Source organism: Leptodactylus fuscus, chromosome 2 (assembly GCF_031893055.1).
Source record: "Leptodactylus fuscus isolate aLepFus1 chromosome 2, aLepFus1.hap2, whole genome shotgun sequence".
Taxonomy (NCBI): Eukaryota; Metazoa; Chordata; class Amphibia; order Anura; family Leptodactylidae; genus Leptodactylus; species Leptodactylus fuscus.
In genome coordinates, this window is record NC_134266.1 from 125,938,921 (window position 1) to 125,956,281 (window position 17,361).

Genomic DNA, 17,361 nt, shown 5'->3' on the forward strand with positions numbered 1-17,361 from the left:
AGGAAGTCGGGGTGGGCACTCACCATTCCATAGTCGGCAGATGATACTTGACACTTCTCATATGTAAAAACAAAGTCCTTTATTAAGTGTAGATAAAAATAATGATACAGGGAGGGAGAAAAAGCATTAGAGGCACAAAAAGTGGCAACAGCCGTTTCGCGTCTAATCTGACGCTTTTTCAAGCCAAATTGCATTTTTGGCTTGAAAAAGCGTCAGATTAGACGCAAAACGGCTGTTGCCACTTTTTGTGCCTATGATGCTTTTTCTCCCTCCCTGTATCATTATTTTTATCTACACTTAATAAAGGACTTTGTTTTTACATACGAGAAGTGTCAAGTATCATCTGCCGACTATGGAATGGTGAGTGCCCACCCCGACTTCCTTCTATTTTTGCTTCAAATGCTATGTGCTATGCATTAGGGGTTGTAGAGCACCACCTTTAGCGGTGTGCAACTGGAATGTTTTGCCAGATAGAGGGCTTAATGGAGGAAAAAGAAGAACGACCCAAGTGATATTGTCTTTATATAGCTGTGCCGTCCATTTTTTCTCTTTATAATAAGAAAGTTCACAGAGTTTGCCTTCATGTAATTTCTGTTACAATTATATCTATAGGAAAACCGATGGCATTTCCATAGGTTTAATTGACAAGCTGTGATTTCCAAAGCTGCGCCATTTTGTGTTTTTTACCGCAAAGTGGGCATAGGATTTGCTAGATACCTATCCACTTTGCCTGTACTGTAAAATGCTGCAATTTTTCCTGTGGTGTTTCTGCCATGGGCAGAATTGCGGCATCTCCATCCCATGGAGTCTCGGCCTCAAGCTGCTTCCACTTCTTTGTAGATGATGTAAGACTATTGCCAACTAACTCATTCTGTCTCTCCCATAGCTTTTGATACAGAAGATTTGGGTATACCTGCGTGTATGATATCTTGGCAAGGCATCATGGGACAAGTAGCTACCAGCGCTTCTGCTTGCAGACACATACTCCTGGAAAAATTGGTTTACTCTTTTCTAAAAGGCTGCAGGAAGCTGCATGGTGTAACATCAGAAATACTGTGGGGTTTCATAGGAATGATTTCTTATGTCTGATGGAGCTTCATTTAATTAATTAAACCGTTTTCTTTTCCTCTAACTCTTCAGTAATTTGTAATTTCACATGAACAGTGTAACAACAGATTTTCCATCTAATATTTCAGATAGCAATACAAATACATAAAATGTATCTGCACTATGAAATCTGATTAATAACTCGAACATTTGATAATGGCTACTTCATACGGATGGAACGGCTTAATTAATGAGGACAGAAATGTGTATTTCAGTACATAATATGTTGTTATAATTAAGCAACGCCGATCCAAGCGGTCTGAAATGTACTTAAAACAATGAAAATGTTCAGATACATGGAGATGCCTCGCAGCTTGTTTTTGTAGGTTTTCTAAAAGCATCTGCCTGGAAAGAGCTGAAATTGGCTATGACTGATATTCTATTCCTTTCAATTCTTAACAACCGAGGTGTAGTGTTACATGAATAAAATTTATGTATGCTAAAAGGTTCTCAATACTTATCATAAATTTAAATGTCAACAGGCCAGAGAAGGGGGTTCTTTTTTATTAATTTGGTATGCAAATTTGAGAAGGAAATAAAGCAGTTGAGCAAACATGCTTTTGTAAGGTTAGCGTCTCTCCCTAAGGTAAATGCAGATTACTGCTACTGAATGCATATAAAGCAGGTTTAAAGTATGTGCAGGGAATGTCAATATTTCAGACTCTATTATAATCTTTCTGAAAGCCTAATAATGGGTACCTGTAAGAACTTTAATAGATATGTGTGTGTATTTTTTTAGCTAGTTTTGGTGTATTTCCTAGGTAATAATAACTTACGCTACAGTATTTAAATGTACCTTACATGCTTACATGAATATCTAATAGAAAAGAGAATTTTGCATTTAGTAAATTATACTTCTAAAATCAATGCGACTACTTGGGTGTAAGAAAATCATTTTTGAGATACAAAGGAGAACTATCAAAATATTTGCATTAAAGCAATGCTAACATGTTAAAACTATATAAATGTTGAATGGGTTTGCAAAGTGACCACCCGTGTGCATCTTCTGCCTCTTCGCGGCAAAACCATTTTTTTTTAACTGGATACAAAGTCCTGCATGTTCCACTTTGTGTCCGGTAAAAAAAACCATTTTCACTGCAAAGAGGCGGAAAACGCACACGGGTGCTCACTTTGCAAACACATTGAAGTGAATGGGTTTGAAAGCTGATCGCCAAGTTTCTGTTCTCTGTCCAGTTTCTCGAAGGCAGAAGATCTAAACCCACCGGATTGGCTAATACTAATACTTATCTGTTAGAGCATAATGACAGGATATATTGCCAAAGGGTCATAGGCATATGAGCCTTTTATTCAAGGTGTCTGTAGTTGCAAACTATAAATCACCAAAGGTATATTATAAAATAAAGGAAATAAACTTCCATATAGATGCTTGAGGTTCTACTGTACATTGACCTTCAATAAATAATTCTGGGCTATTTTGAAGGTACTTTCTGTACTTGCTTTCATATATAGCAGGAATCCTCCATCTGAATTCTTTACTTTGAGTAGAAGTAGATTAATGGAATAGCTACTTTATGGATGGTCATACACAGCATTATTGAAGATCCTTCCTCCCAACCACGGTCAGGCTGTATAATCAACATCAGACTAAGTGAAGATCACTCCACACAGAGAACTAAATGATCCTGAAGTCTTCTTTTCTTTTTAGTTGCTATGACTGCTAGTATACTTTTCTACCTGCTTTTCTGAGCTTGTATGTGTTCTTTTCTTGTAATAAATTACTGTATTATCCATGCTGAATTTCCCCATAGTGGGACTATTAAAGGATTATCCTATCTTATTTCTAGCTGTTGACTGAACACTTTGTTGGAAAACAGTCTTCCAATCCTCCTCTGTCTTCCGATATGTATGTGCAGAATGCATGTGGAGTAAGAACCAACATTTACCTTTAGGAGAAAATTAAGAAGCCAGTCCACCTGAGATTGACAGGTTCAATGGACATTAATATAGATGGTATGCTTAAATGTAAAGCACTGGCAAAGAAATCCAGGATCGGAAGCACCTGGAAGATCACATTTCAGCTATCCAAAGGATCTTTGTTAATATAAGGCTTAAAACATCATTATATTATTATTAGAGATGAGCGAACAGTAAAATGTTCGAGGTTCGATATTCGTTTCGAGTAGCTCCTCAATATTTGACTACTCGAATCGAATATCGAACCCTATTATAGTCTATGGGGGGAAAATGCTCGTTTCAGGGGTAGGCAACGTTCGATCAAATTATACTTACCAAGTCCATGGGTGAGGGTCGGGCTGGATCCTCCGAGAAGTCTTCTCCTTGCAGCGTCCCCGCGGCGTCTTCCGGCTCTTCATTCGCTCTGCCAGGCATCGGGCCTGGGCAGAGCCGACTGCGCATATTCGCATTACAAGCGGGCATGCGCAGTCGACTCTGCCCAGGCCCGATGCCTGGCAGAGTGAACGAAGAGCTGGAAGACGCAGCGGGGAAGCTGCACGGAGAAGACTTCTAAAGGTAGGAGAAAAACCAGCATTGATTGGCCGACTGTATAGCATTCGGCCAATCAATGCTGGTTCTGCATCGAACTTTTACATTCGAACAGCGAGTGGTACTCGATCGAGTACGAGTATTTCGAATACCGTAGTATTTGATCGAATACCTACTCTATCGAATACTACTCGCTCATCTCTAATTATTATTTGATTGGTTTAAACCACCAATAACTTGTCATTTTAGGTCAAAATTTATATTTTTGTTTGAATACTACGGGATGAGCTGAAGAGCTACAATAACTGTATATTACTATATTATTAATGTTTTTTTATATTATTATAATTTTTTTGTGTGAGCTGTATGCATTACCTAGATTTTAGTTATGCTCAGTGGTAGAAAAACAAAGCTCTAGCCCCAATAACGATATTACCATTAGTATAAGATCTGTTTGCTGTTTAATGCGCTGAAATATGTAGCAATCCTAAATCCTTTACTCTGAGACTGGAATTATTTTATACTCATCATTGTTAATGAATTTGCCCATGTAAAGAGATAGAACTCTGCGGCTATACTTTCATTATTCTCTTATCTATGGTAAAAGTTACATGACATTTATAGTGATGTTACATTCACACCAATGTAACAGAAGATGAATTGTTGTTAATTATGGCCTCCATTAGGATAAGACTCCAACAATAACTTCATTTCTAAAGTTCCATTGCGTTTCCTGCTTTTAACAATTGCATTAGCAAGGGAAAGAGAAATATAATGTACTTTTAATGTTATGTTTAATAACCCAAAACACTCTATCATTTGACTTTTGCTGGCAGTATAAAAGGTGCTGTTAAATATAATTAAATCCTAAATGAGATTTTCTTGCTAGAAGCGTGGCTTCAATAAAATACATTGTAAGGACAGGCTTCAATTACAAGCCTACTTCTCTATTTCTTAGAAAGGGTGTTTAACATAGACAGAAACACGGCAGTTCCAAGTCCTTGTCTATAAACGGGTTATCGCTGGCTACTCCATTAGAACACAAAGGAAAATTTTCATTTTGTGGGATTGTTCAACATACTAAACCATTGCTTCATTTTGTCACAATCACAGAGTCAGATCACTTTGGGGATGAAGGCCTATAACAATGTCACAACTAACCCCCTTTTGGTATTGAGCTTCTGGCTCGAATGAAGTACGTGAGGAGCCTCAAATTCCTAACTGCTAGTCTCAACAACTCCCTGGATGCTTTCCACTCAGTTTGGTCCCTTTGGGACTCATATAGTATATTACAAGATCTCTGGACCCTTGTCCCTTACCTTTTTTTTTAATGTAGATTGTGAGCCCCATATAGAGCTCACAATGTACATTTTTCCCTATCAGTATGCCTTTGGAATATGGGATGCAAATCAAAGCAAACACGGGGAGAACATACAAACTCCTCGTAGATGTTTTTTTGCCCTTGGCAGGATTTGAACACCAGGACTCCAGCGCTGCTAGGCTGCAGTGCTAACCACTGAGCCACCATGTTGTCCCCCCCTTACCTCTTATTCTTCCCTTGTTCTTTGCTATTGTCCCCCCCCCTTCCCCATTTTGCCTTGTCTTATTTCCTGGCTTACGCCGGTTTCATTGGGTTGGCATCATGTCTTCTCTCTTATTATGGGAGTACTGTTTACACTATGTAAGAATTCTCTGTTTATTCTTCTCGTTGTATAAAATAGTTCAATAAAAATTACAGTTAAAAAAACAATGTCAGAAACTGAACAGAAAGTGTTTCACATTTGCAAATGTTGTTTTCTTATGGAATATACAATAATTTTCTCCTGTGATTTTTAGTTACTAAAATTCAGAAGTCAGATATAACTTTCAATACCCACTAGCTCACATTTATTATCGGTGGTGCCCCATAATTCTATTGGAAGTTGCACCTTCTTATTAATGAACATGATTTTGTTGAGTAGTAAAATGGGCCAGACATATTACTGGCATACACCTCTCTTTTAGTGCTTTGGCTAAAAAAAAACAAAAAACGCAACCAAAATCTACAACAAAAAAAGCTGCGTTTCTGCAACGTGGGTCCTTAGCCTTAAACATGTTTTGGACTTATATGAAAAAGGGGCATGGTCTTTTGAGAAAGAGGTGACCTAAGTTGAAACTCTGTGTGTCAACAATGTGCCAAAAGTATGCCAAAACTTTAAAGCCAACTAATAAGTGGCATAAATTTAGACCAGATGGTCTAACAATATGCCAGAATTATCAAAGGGCATCAGGCAATTTGATAAATCTGTTACCGTTTAGGACTTAATTTGCCTAGTCTAAAATTTCACACTATTAGTAGAGATGAGCGAGTAGTGTTCGATCGAGTAGGTGTTCGATGGAATACTACGGTATTCGAAATACTCGTACTCGATCGAACACTACTAGCTGTTCGAAGTTTAAGGTTCGATGCAGAACCAGCGTTGATTGGCAGAATGCTATACACTCTGCCAATCAACGCTGGTTCTTCTCTTACTTTTAGAAGTCTTCTCCGTGCAGCGTCCCCACGGCGTCTTCCGGCTTGAATTCACTCTGCCTAGGCATCCGGCCTAGGCAGAGCCGACTGCGCATGCGTGGGCATGCCCACGTATGCACAGTTGGCTCTGCTCAGGCGTCGGGCCGGGCAGAGCCGACTGCGCATGCGCAGTCGGCTCTGTCTAGGGCCCGATGCCTAGGCAGAGTGAATTCCAGCCAGGAGAAGACGCGGGGACACTGCGACAGAAGAAGACTTCAAGGAAAATTCAGCCCCACCGTCACTCGTGGACTTGGTAAATATAATTTTATCGAATTTTTGCGTACCCCTGAAACGAGCATTTTCCCCCATAGACTATAATGGGATTCGAATAGTCGAACAGTGTGCGGCTGTTCGAATCAGATTTCGAACCTCGGACATTTTAGTGTTCGCTCATCTCTAACTATTAGTAAATCTGCCCCAGAGTATGCCATATTGATCAAGTTGGTGTATGTTCAGACTGTCTGCTCATTGTTTATTCTGTCTAAATATTAGACAGAATTTGTAACTGTGGGATATTGAGTTGTGTTTGTCATGTTTATATTTGTGGTTCTTTATGGCCCTGTTGCATTTATTTCCAACATGATATGTGGAATTTTTTAGATTGATACAGCACCCATAAATCTACTTTTTTTTCCCAATACCTACAGCTGTATGTATGAAATGTGCCAATTTTTTGGAGCTGTATTTTACAGCAATTTGTATCTCCACAACAATTGTAAAATGTGAATAGGCTCCTATGTTAAGAAGCCAACATTGGCAAGGTGCACACCTGATTTTACAACCCACTTTCTGTCACTAGAAAGAGACGTAAGCAGAAGAAATGAAATATTCTGCAATGCACTAAGACATTTCCAAAGCTGTTATCCCTAAGTGTGGGAGCTTACCTGTGTGTACAGAGAGATGATGCAGCTCATGTATTTTTAAGACTAAGACTGCATGAAGCACTCCCTAAGTTTTTAAGTGCTATGAATCACACTTATACCCTGGTAAGAACAGGTCCTCTTTCTTAATAATTATACTGTAGGAAGAGAATCACTAGTGGCAGTCAGAAGACGTGGCCAGTCAACCGGTACTTTCCTTGCGCATAAAAGAAGATAGGTTAAAAACAACATGGTCCAAAGTAAATTGAGTTATTGTCAGAAAGTGAAAAAGGGACATGGCTATTGTCATTCTTATACGTATATGGAGAGAATATTATAACACAGCTTCAGGTAAATTTATCATCGGAAGCTACCTACAGACTGAATGAATGAACAAACTACGTAACTTTTTTAGGTTTACTTTTTGCTCAAAGAGGCGAAATGGAGCAAGTCAAGTACAGTGGCATTATGCATGAATACAATGGGATTAAGAAGTCTCAGGCGTACCCTGTTTGGTTGCAGGACTATCTTCCTGCAGGTACAGTGACATAAACCACGTCAGCCACCTCTATTTTTTAATTAATTTTCTTTCCCATCAACCATTCTATCTATGCTTAAAAGGCTTTATAGCTATATTATTGTGTTTTTTCCTGTAATGCTTGCTTCATTCTCCATTTCACCTCCCCGCTGATAGAAACTGTCAGACAAACCTTTGCAAAGTAAGCGATTGCTCACATTGAACTTCAACTACAAGACAAATTGCACCACTTCAGCTTCATCGCATTTGCCCCATGAGAAAGAAGCCATCATTTAATGCCGCCGAGGAAAAAGTGCTTAGTAAGGAGGAGAAAAGAAAAAGACTAGCACTTTCTGCACCAAACACATATCACTTGGACACTTGATGTGGTATAAAAAAGTCTTTTTTTTCTTTTACAATCTGTAAAAATAAAAGCTATTTATGGTAGTCAGTACAACACAGTTGCTGTTAGAAAAATACTTAAGTACTTAGAGTTAATGGAGTAGTTGGCACCACAATATTACAACAATGTACCCCATGTAAAAACAAGTGCACGCGTTTCCAGCTCACCCTGTATGCTTATGCGTCATACAGACACTTGGCCATATTTATAGGCTGCTCAAATCTGCCCAGTCTTGCAGTCTATGACTAGATTGAAGGTTACACAGCCAGATTTCACATCTTCTCAATGTAAGAGATAAAATCTTCTTTGCGGCTGTGACATCTTCACCCATGGGCTAACCACAGGGCAATTTTCACAATTTCAAAAAAAGGATTTGACTCCGGTATAATCCTAGATATAGTTGCCTCCTCTTATATGTTGCCTTTTTCTGCTCGTGTTTCTTGGCCAGATATGGGGGCTGAGCAGCGCTCCCTTTGGATATTTTAGTCTCAGAGCTTGTCTTGTGCCCTTGAGGGTCACACCTGCACTCCTCTACCATGCATTTGTATAACTTGAGCACGTAAGGTCTGAATGCCACTCAAAATAGTTTTCTGATGTTCCACAGAAGTGATTCCTAGACTCATGACATCCCTGCAAAACAAATGGAACAGAAAGCTCAAATTATATAAGGTTATTGTTATAGGTTATTTGCTATTCCAGTTTTCAGAAACAAATTTGGTACTATTCCGTTATCGAGCCAGCAGAGCAATTCAGTACTAGCATCAGGACAGCAGTCAGCTGTCAATTTAGTCAGCAGCACCGGGAATTACATCCGAGGACTGACTGCTGGCCCGGTGCTTGTGCCCTGTCTCTAGTCCATCGATGCCCCCATCCATCCTCCCAGTGGTGCCCACCCCAGCTCTCCTTACATATGCCCTGTACCCTATCCCTGCCATATGACTAGGCCTCACCTCGGCGCTCACCAGGGCTCAATACAGGTCCTGAAAGTGGCAGCAGAGATTCAGTACAGTGTGGGTCATTCCTAAAAGGGATGCGCCGACCATAGTAACAGCAGGGAACTACGGCGAGCCGGAGGGACAAACTTCCTGCAGCGTCCGTCGACTAGTAGTGTGAGTCAGGCTTAGTAGTGTGGCGGGGATAGGGTACGGGACAGATGTAAGGAGAGCTGGGGGGAGGCAGCACTGGGAGGATGGATGGGGGCATCGATGTACTGGCTACTAGAGTCAAGGCCAAAGCATCGGGCAAGCAGTCAGTCCTCGGATGTAATTCCCGATGCTGCTGAATTGCTGGGATTACCTTTATTTAGGTGAGAATGTTACTGAAACAGCTCTTTGGGGCTCTATCTTGTTGGGATCCCTGTCAGCTTGTGATATGCGGGAGCTGACTTTTTCCCATAGGAATTGATTAAGCAGTGTTGATTGGTCAAATGCCATACAGAGTATAGCATTTGGCCAATCAATGCTGGTTCTGCCGGAGGAGGTGGAGTCTAAGATAGGTCCACAGCAGTCTCCATTCCGGTCCGATCTCAGATGTAGCAGTGTTGAGCGCACAGGTGTAGCATCTCGGGTGTAGCAGAGCTCAGCGCACACTCAGCTCTACTACATCTTGGATCCCGCATATCGCAAGCTGACAGAGATCCCGACGAGATAGTAGCGTAATACAGGTACTTGGACATGTTAGATGCCCCCAGGCATGCTTCCCCTGCTGTCCCAGTTGCATTCCAAGGTGTTGGCATCATTTCCTGGGGTGTCATAGTGGACTTGGGGACTCTCCTGAGTTGAGGTGTGGCTTCCCCTGAAACAAAGCATTTTTCCCCATAGACTATAATGGGGTTCGATATTCGTTCAAATAGTTGAATATTGAGGGGCTATTCGAAACGAATATCGAATCTCGAATATTTCACAGTTCGCTCATCTCTAGTAATGACCCAATACTGATATAAGGGGTACCAGTGAAGGGTCTTCTTCACTATTTTCCCCTATACAGTGGCCACTTCACTATTCCCCCATACAGTGGCCACTTCACTGGTCTCCCATACTGTATATTATATTGTGTGGGGGCAGTACTGGGGGCTAATATCCTGATGGGGCATTAAAGTATGTGGGGAATTAGGGGGGAATATTAAATGAGTTATCCAAGCTTACTTGTTTTATAGTCTGTCTTCAGGAAACGCTATAAATACCTGATTGATAGGAGCTTGGAATTGCCTCTAAGCACTTATTGAAATCCCTGGGAGCAGAGCTGCAGTGAAGGCGCCCAGCTGCTATACAGTGGACAAAGTTTTCTGTTTGCGGCCCTGTATTGTGTAAAGGATCAGCCCTTGTATCAGCGTCTCATTTCTGTAAATACTGTACCTCCTGTACAGCACAGAACTCTCAGAAAGAAGGCACTGTCATAAGACTGAATGGACACTGGTGACAGACAACAGATCACAGGGGACAGGCAGCCATGCTTTTTTATATATTTTTTGCAGCTCCCACCAGCCTCATGGGTTGTTCCAATTCCTGAACAACCTTTTTTAAAGTGTTTATCCATCTTTCTAATATTGATGGCTTTAGAATAGGCCATCAGTATTACATCTGTAGGTTCAATAACCAGAACCCTTGCAGATCAGCTACAGGTAATCCCTACAGAGCAGCTATAGGTAATCTTAATAATTTCAAGAGCCATGCTGCTCGCTTGCTATACAGAGTGTAGAGGTGGGTTTAGGTAGTGCAGTGGTACACGATGTATGGCATGACAGTCATTACCTATAGCCGAGCTGTCTCGGTACAGCTGAACTGCAGGGGTCCTGCTGGTGGGTCCCTAGAGACAGTTCCACTGGTGGGTTCTAGACATCCCAGTCCAACACTGGATAGGAGGATACATTTTTTGGGGGGGAGGGTTTATTTAAAGGGAGATTTAATAAGCTAAAAATGAATCAATCATCTATTTTGACTACAGTTACTGTATAAAAGAAAACTTTTATTCATTTTTGGGGGAGGGAGATAGAAAAACAGCAAGATAGCCATTGCTTTTTTTTTTTTTTTCTTACAGCATTTGCCATTTAGTACAAATATGTTTTGCGTTATGGAGCCATATTTTTTTTTTTTATTTTCCATTCACAACAGCGAGAGGACTTGAATTTTAGTAGGACGACTGACATTTTCATAGTGTGCTAATTTTATAAATTATTTATCACAATAAAAAAAAAATGAAAAAAAAATATTTTTTTTTAAAATGATTGCATTGCTGCTATCTACTTTTTAGTCCCACTGTGGACATATATGAAGGTGATCATTTATATAATCCATTACATTTGTTCTGTATTACAGTGTGTTATGCCTGTCAGCATAATGCTGACAGACATTCTATATGGCTCTGGGAGTCTGGCTTCTGAGCCCATGCCATTGACATGGCATAACTGTATGTTGATATGCGGTACAGTTAAATTATTTTGTAGGAGGGGTTTAAATTAGCACAGATGTTGAAATGAAGCAGTATAATTATCTAGCAACGGTTTGACTACACTTTAAGTTATCAATGTTTTAAGTGAAGTATTTACAATTATATCATTTCATAAGGCTGTTGTTGCAAATATTCTTATATTAAAGACAAAACATATATTGTCAACTTACTGAACTGTCATCCTGGCCACGGACTCCAGGTAGCAATACCCTGCTGCTGTAAAGTTATCCTTGTATCTCTCCATTTCAATAGCCTCCAACCATTCTCCCACAGAACTAAATGAAGGAAATGATGTAAATGTCCGCTCAATTAATGGAATGGAAGTGCTCAGTGATCTACAAAAAAAAAGAGGCACAATCAATTATACACTTAGTTTTAGGAAACATTTATAGATTATCATTTTATTTTAGTTTTCATTGGTTTCTGAAGTTCAATTATTCCATTAACTCAATGACATAACACTCTCAAGCAGAAAGCAACAAACATAACACTCAAGCAGAAGGTAATAAATGGCCTGATTGATCTCTGTAATATATAAAACAAACAGAATTCCTCATACATTTATTTTAAAATGTCCAGAGAATACTATGCAACACATATATTGCTCTTACATGTAGTATGTAATGAAATTCAGAAATTGCTCCAGTCATTTGCAAAGAGTGAAATCACAAAATTGACCGGTCAGCTGTAGCCTTTGAGAAGGCTGTGAACATGGAGTTCCTGGACTTTGCAAAGGTGTTTGACATTGTCCCTTATAGATGTTTAATGTGTAAAATCAGGTCCATTGGCTTGGAAAATATAGTTTGTAATTGGATTGAAAAATGGTTGCGAATTGAATCCAGAGAGTTGTGGTCGATGACTGCAGCTCAGACTAGTCCTCTGTTATAAATGGTGTAACCCATGGTTCAGTGCTGCTTAGGCTGTTATGTAATGTATTAATGCTATAGAAGATGGGATTAATCACACTGTCTCTATTTTTGAAGATGATACCAGGTCATGTAGTACAATGCAGTATATGGATGATGTACATAGGTTACAGGCACACTTAGATAGACTGAGTGTTTAGGCATCCACATGGCTCATGAGATTAATTATGGATAAATGAAGTCCCATGTAAAATCCCCTCAAAAGACAAGGGGGGACTCTTTTCTTCTGAAGAAAAAAAGGTTTAAAGCTGTTCTCCCATTTCAGTCTTTCAGCCTGGCTGTATGCAGTGTCTGCTTCTCACTTCCTGTATTTCTCTTCATTTCCTTCCTCCTGCTGAATGGGACAAACAACACTTCTGCAGGTCAGATAATCTGCAGATGCTTGTACAGAATAGACTCTGTTTTATCTGTGTGTTTACTTAGAGAGATAACAGACCAGGCTTTAACAACAAAGTGCAATTAGCTTAACAGATTGTCCTGCTGGCACTGAGTAAGTGACATCACTTATCCTATCTCCCAGGTCTGTGGTTGTAGCAATTCAGTGTAAACAGGAGGAATAAATTCACATACCAGGCAAACAAAGCAGAATTTCTAAAGCAATATACAGTATATGGTTAGTGAGTCTGCAAATCCAAGATCACAGATCTATAGTATCTATAGTGACCACCTCTCCTACCCCTAGTTATAAATTGTTATGGGGTCATTCCATGTCAAGTGGACCAGTGCTACCCACTCGACCATCTCCAGTGAAAGGTCAACAGTGCCCCAGGTATTTGATATCTGGCCCTAAAAATTTACAGAACCTCGTTTCAAACATATATGTACATCCTTATAAATTTTCAGCAAAATCAGAGAAGATCGAGTAGGGACGATTTTAAAAACTGGTCCACTTGATGTGGAATGACCCTATGAATAAACCTTACATTTCTCCCTTTCTATATTTTAAAAAGATGTAATTTCAGTTACAAACAAGAACTATATTTTTATTGATTTAGTGCCATAAATGTTTCGAATTTACCGAAGAATAGAAAATTTTGAATCCTCCTGTAAGGAAATGTTTTCTGAAAAAACCCCCCAGTAAGATTAGAGACAAAAACCAGCAATAATTTGGAATAACCAAGTAAAATGCTTAGACCTTTGTCATTCATTCTTAGCCTTGAAAGCATCAAACCGGTTGATGTTACCAATATTCTACTTTACCAATACTTGCAGAGTTTTTTTTAACAAATATTTTTATATTATATTTTAAGGACATGAAGTAGGTCCGTTGACCGTATTCCATCATCAAATAAAGGCCTGAACTGAACAGAAGCTGAATTTGTCTAGTACTTACAGTACTTTTCGGACAAAAAGACACTGACTATAAGAAAAAAAGCTTATTAGGAAAATGTGTGGCATTATACTGTATGCAGGAGCAACTAATGTGGGATTATATTGTGTGCAGGGGCACAAAGGAGCATTGTACTGTGGGTGGGGGCATTAAGGAGCATTATATGGTGATTGGGCCCATTAAGGAGCATTACATTGTGGGTGGGGGCACTAAAGAGCATTACACTGTGGGTGGGGGCACTAAAGAGCATTATACTGTGGGTAGGAGCATTAAGGAGCATTATACTGGAAGGGCCTAATCGAATACTGTGCTATTATTGGGACTCCTTACAAAATGCTCCTTCCTAACTTCTCATAGTATATTTGATTAGTACCTCCACTCATAATTAACATTACCAGCAGAGGGGAGAAACATTAATCTCCCACCCGCTGTCCCCAAGCCCTGATCCCTTACACTAAGAAGCAGCAGGGATCGACAGTCATCCCTGCTGCCTGCACAAGAGCCCTCATGTATGAAGGCATCAGGATGTTTACAGATGATCCTTGTTTCCTCTGGTGCAAGTGGTCAGGGTTTGGGGACAGCGGGTGGGAGATGAAGGATTCCCAGTTGAGTATCCCTGTTCTATACCATATAGGTCTGTTTATTTTGTGCATCCATAGTGGTAATGCAGCTATACAGTATATGACATACCAGGTTGCTCTGGGATTATTAATCTACTAATCGAAAGAACTGAATTTCATAATAACCATAAATATGCTAAAGGAGCCCATCATTATAATTACAGTGCGAGAAAACAGCTGCCTCCGCTGCTGTTTTATGGGGCTACGTGGCTCAGAAAGCTTTTGATTATTGAATTACTTTAATAGGGGACATTACTTTGACTTTAAAAAAAAAAAAAACAGATGCCAAGAACATTAGCAGCCAGCAAACCAGCAGCAAAGCTGCAGCTACCATCCTCACTGACAACTTAGAAGTTTAAGGAATAATAGCTTCTACAAATATGACATATAGATGATGTTAAGGAAGAGGAGCTGTTACCAGATCTTTCAAAAGTAATATACACGGATATAAAAGCAAATTCAATGTCATCAGATACATAAGCCCTGTGTCATGTCTTCATTGTCATATTTATTATATTGGTGACCTCAGTCAGTAGACTGATCCTCTGTCATATTTACCAATCTCGTAACAATTCCAGTCGTAATACTTCCCTAATGACCTCTATATAAAAACAAAAACAGCAATTTCACCTGAACCATCCCAGTGTTTAAAAAAAGACCATTTATATCTATTATTGGAATTCTAGCGATTCCCATCTATACATTGCAGAAAAATATGCACAGCAGAAATTTCCAAAATTGCTGCATTTTTGGAAATCACAGCATGTCATTTACACCTATGGAGATGCAGGCAGTTTCCCTATAGATGTAATTGTAACACAACATCCACAGTGGAAAACTCTGCACTTTCTGTGAAAAGCGCTGAAAATCGTAATACGTTTCTGCAGCAGCTTTTCATACACCTATCATAACAGATATAAACTGATGACTATCAGTTACTGTCTGTTGCCCATAGACCTCAATGTAAAAAAAACGGACACTTGCAGTCCATGTTTTTCCAACGGACAGAAAAGTCCTGAAATGAAAATGTGTTCCAGATGTTTGGAAATACAACTATTTACTAAAACAGACATTTCAGGAAAGGTGACAGATCCTCTTAGGGGGCGTTCATGCTACCACCGCTGTCCACTAAGGGGTTTTCGTTCTAAACCCCAGAAAAACTGGATAGGGGACTGCTTGCTGGTGGTCAGCTTTAAAATGTATTAATTTGAATGGGTTTTTAGAGCAAACCGCCAGTGTCTCTATGCAGCCTCTCCTCCTGGAAACCATTTTTTTTGGGCCAGTCACAAAGTCCTGCATATCTGACTTTGTGTAAAAAAAAAAAATAGTTTCCAGGCGGAGAGGCTGCATATGGACACTGGCGGTTTGCTTTAAAAACCCATTCAAATGAATTGGTTTTAAAGCTGACCTCCGGCAAACCTTTCCCTGTCCAGTTTCTCAAGGGTTTAAGATGGAAACCCCTGGGTGGACAGCGGTGGTAGTATGAACGCCCCATTAAATCCCTTTCTCTGCCATAACATATGAATCACAGAGGGAAAACTACCATTAATGAGACAAATCATTGATAAAAAATTACATGAAAATAACATATTAAATTTATTAGCTATGTATTACAATGGTATACTACTCCAGCACATAACACATATCCTGAGACACACGTTGTGGTGATAGAGGATTACCAGACAGCATTGAATATAGTAACTGTGGCAGGTAGATATTGCTGCAGGTACATAGACATACACACATTTAATATTCTGAATAACATGTGTTTTAGCATCTCTGATACCCTCTCAATGCATTTCCCTGCCTCTATCAGCTGACAAAGGGGTTCATCAGGACAAATTAGTTTTGCTGCCTAAAAGACCCTTTATTTGCAGTGAAACCTGAATTTTCTGATCCTTGATGTTAGGCACCAGTACTCTTTGCATTAGCCATCAGCTATAGCTACGGACTGAATAGAAATAGCCACACCCATCATTGATGTCACAGCCACTGGTGGGTGCTATGGTAACATGTCAACTCCGTCATTAACCCTTGGCTATCCTGTAATTCAGATGAAGCAGATAGCACAAAGCAAGTGATAAACAGCCATTTTCTGGGCTGATTTGCAAAATCAATAGATGCAAAACTCTCCGGCTCCCTAATCAGTTATGACCGCCGGCAGATAGCTCCATAGGGATTATAATATTCCTGAATAATACATGGATAATTATCATGATGGAACAATATGGACTTTATCCTCCATATTCATCACCATACACATCCCGGGCGCACTAAATGACAATACCTCATTAGTAGTAACAGCCCAAGTAAACATGCCATCCTCCGTAAATGAGTCGCCACTACAAAATACATATTAAAGCTTCCTGAGCAAGATGAAATGTGGCAGACAGAAGATGTTATTTTCTATTCTGTACACAATGTGCCCTAACATAATAGTATTTCATGGTAAGAGCAGGCTAGTACACTGTGATGTACAATTACATCAGTCAATGCAGCTTCAGCCCAGGAACTGGGCTCCATTAGCTGCTGGCATCAGCTGGAACATACAGCGGACACGTTGCTATAACATCCTCGATACGAGATAACACCGATTGTGGATGCTTAACCCCTTAGCTATCAAACATTACTACATTAGTACTTTGGTGTATTTTCCAAGCATTGTCTAGTCCCTTTGTGGGACAAAAAGTTGATAAAACAGAATGTAAATATTTTAAAAAGGAAAAATAAAGGGAAAACCGCAAAAAAAAAAACCTCATTCTGTACCATTGAAATTTTTTAATTATGAAAAGAAAACTGGACAAAAAGTCAATTTTGGTATCACCAAATCTGTAAACAATCATACAATTAAACAAATTCAATACTTATCAGTGAACACCATTAATAAAAATATTAAAAAACAAAACAAAAAAAAACTGCAGGTTTTTTTGTCATGTCACTTCCAAAAAGAATAAAAGTGATCAAAAAGTTGCATGTATGTACCAGCAGAATGGTACAAATGAAAAGTACATCTTTTCTAGCAATTAAAGTGTGCCTTTAACCAGGTGCGTCCATTCAAAATTAAAAAGTTATGTCTTTTAGAAGAGTTTTTAAGTGAGGATATGTGTAAGAAGAAATAGGCAAACATTAAGTCACAT

The 17,361-nt window shown here is 39.4% G+C and overlaps 1 protein-coding gene across 2 annotated transcripts in view; it reads right to left on the reverse strand.

The window, feature by feature from the left end:
- Window positions 1–8,270: 8,270 nt before the first annotated feature.
- The window catches only part of EPHA10 (EPH receptor A10), a 589,871-nt gene continuing 580,780 nt past the window's right edge, over window positions 8,271–17,361 (reverse strand). The window contains exons 16-17 of one of the 2 annotated variants that reach the window (XM_075264482.1): window positions 11,519–11,683; window positions 8,271–8,531 (exon numbers count right to left, since the gene is read on the reverse strand). In XM_075264482.1, coding sequence (XP_075120583.1) covers window positions 8,417–8,531; window positions 11,519–11,683 — 280 coding nt within the window. In that variant the 3' untranslated portion in view covers window positions 8,271–8,416. The remainder of the gene's footprint in view (window positions 8,532–11,518; window positions 11,684–17,361) is intronic. The other variant, XM_075264483.1, reaches the window with a different exon arrangement.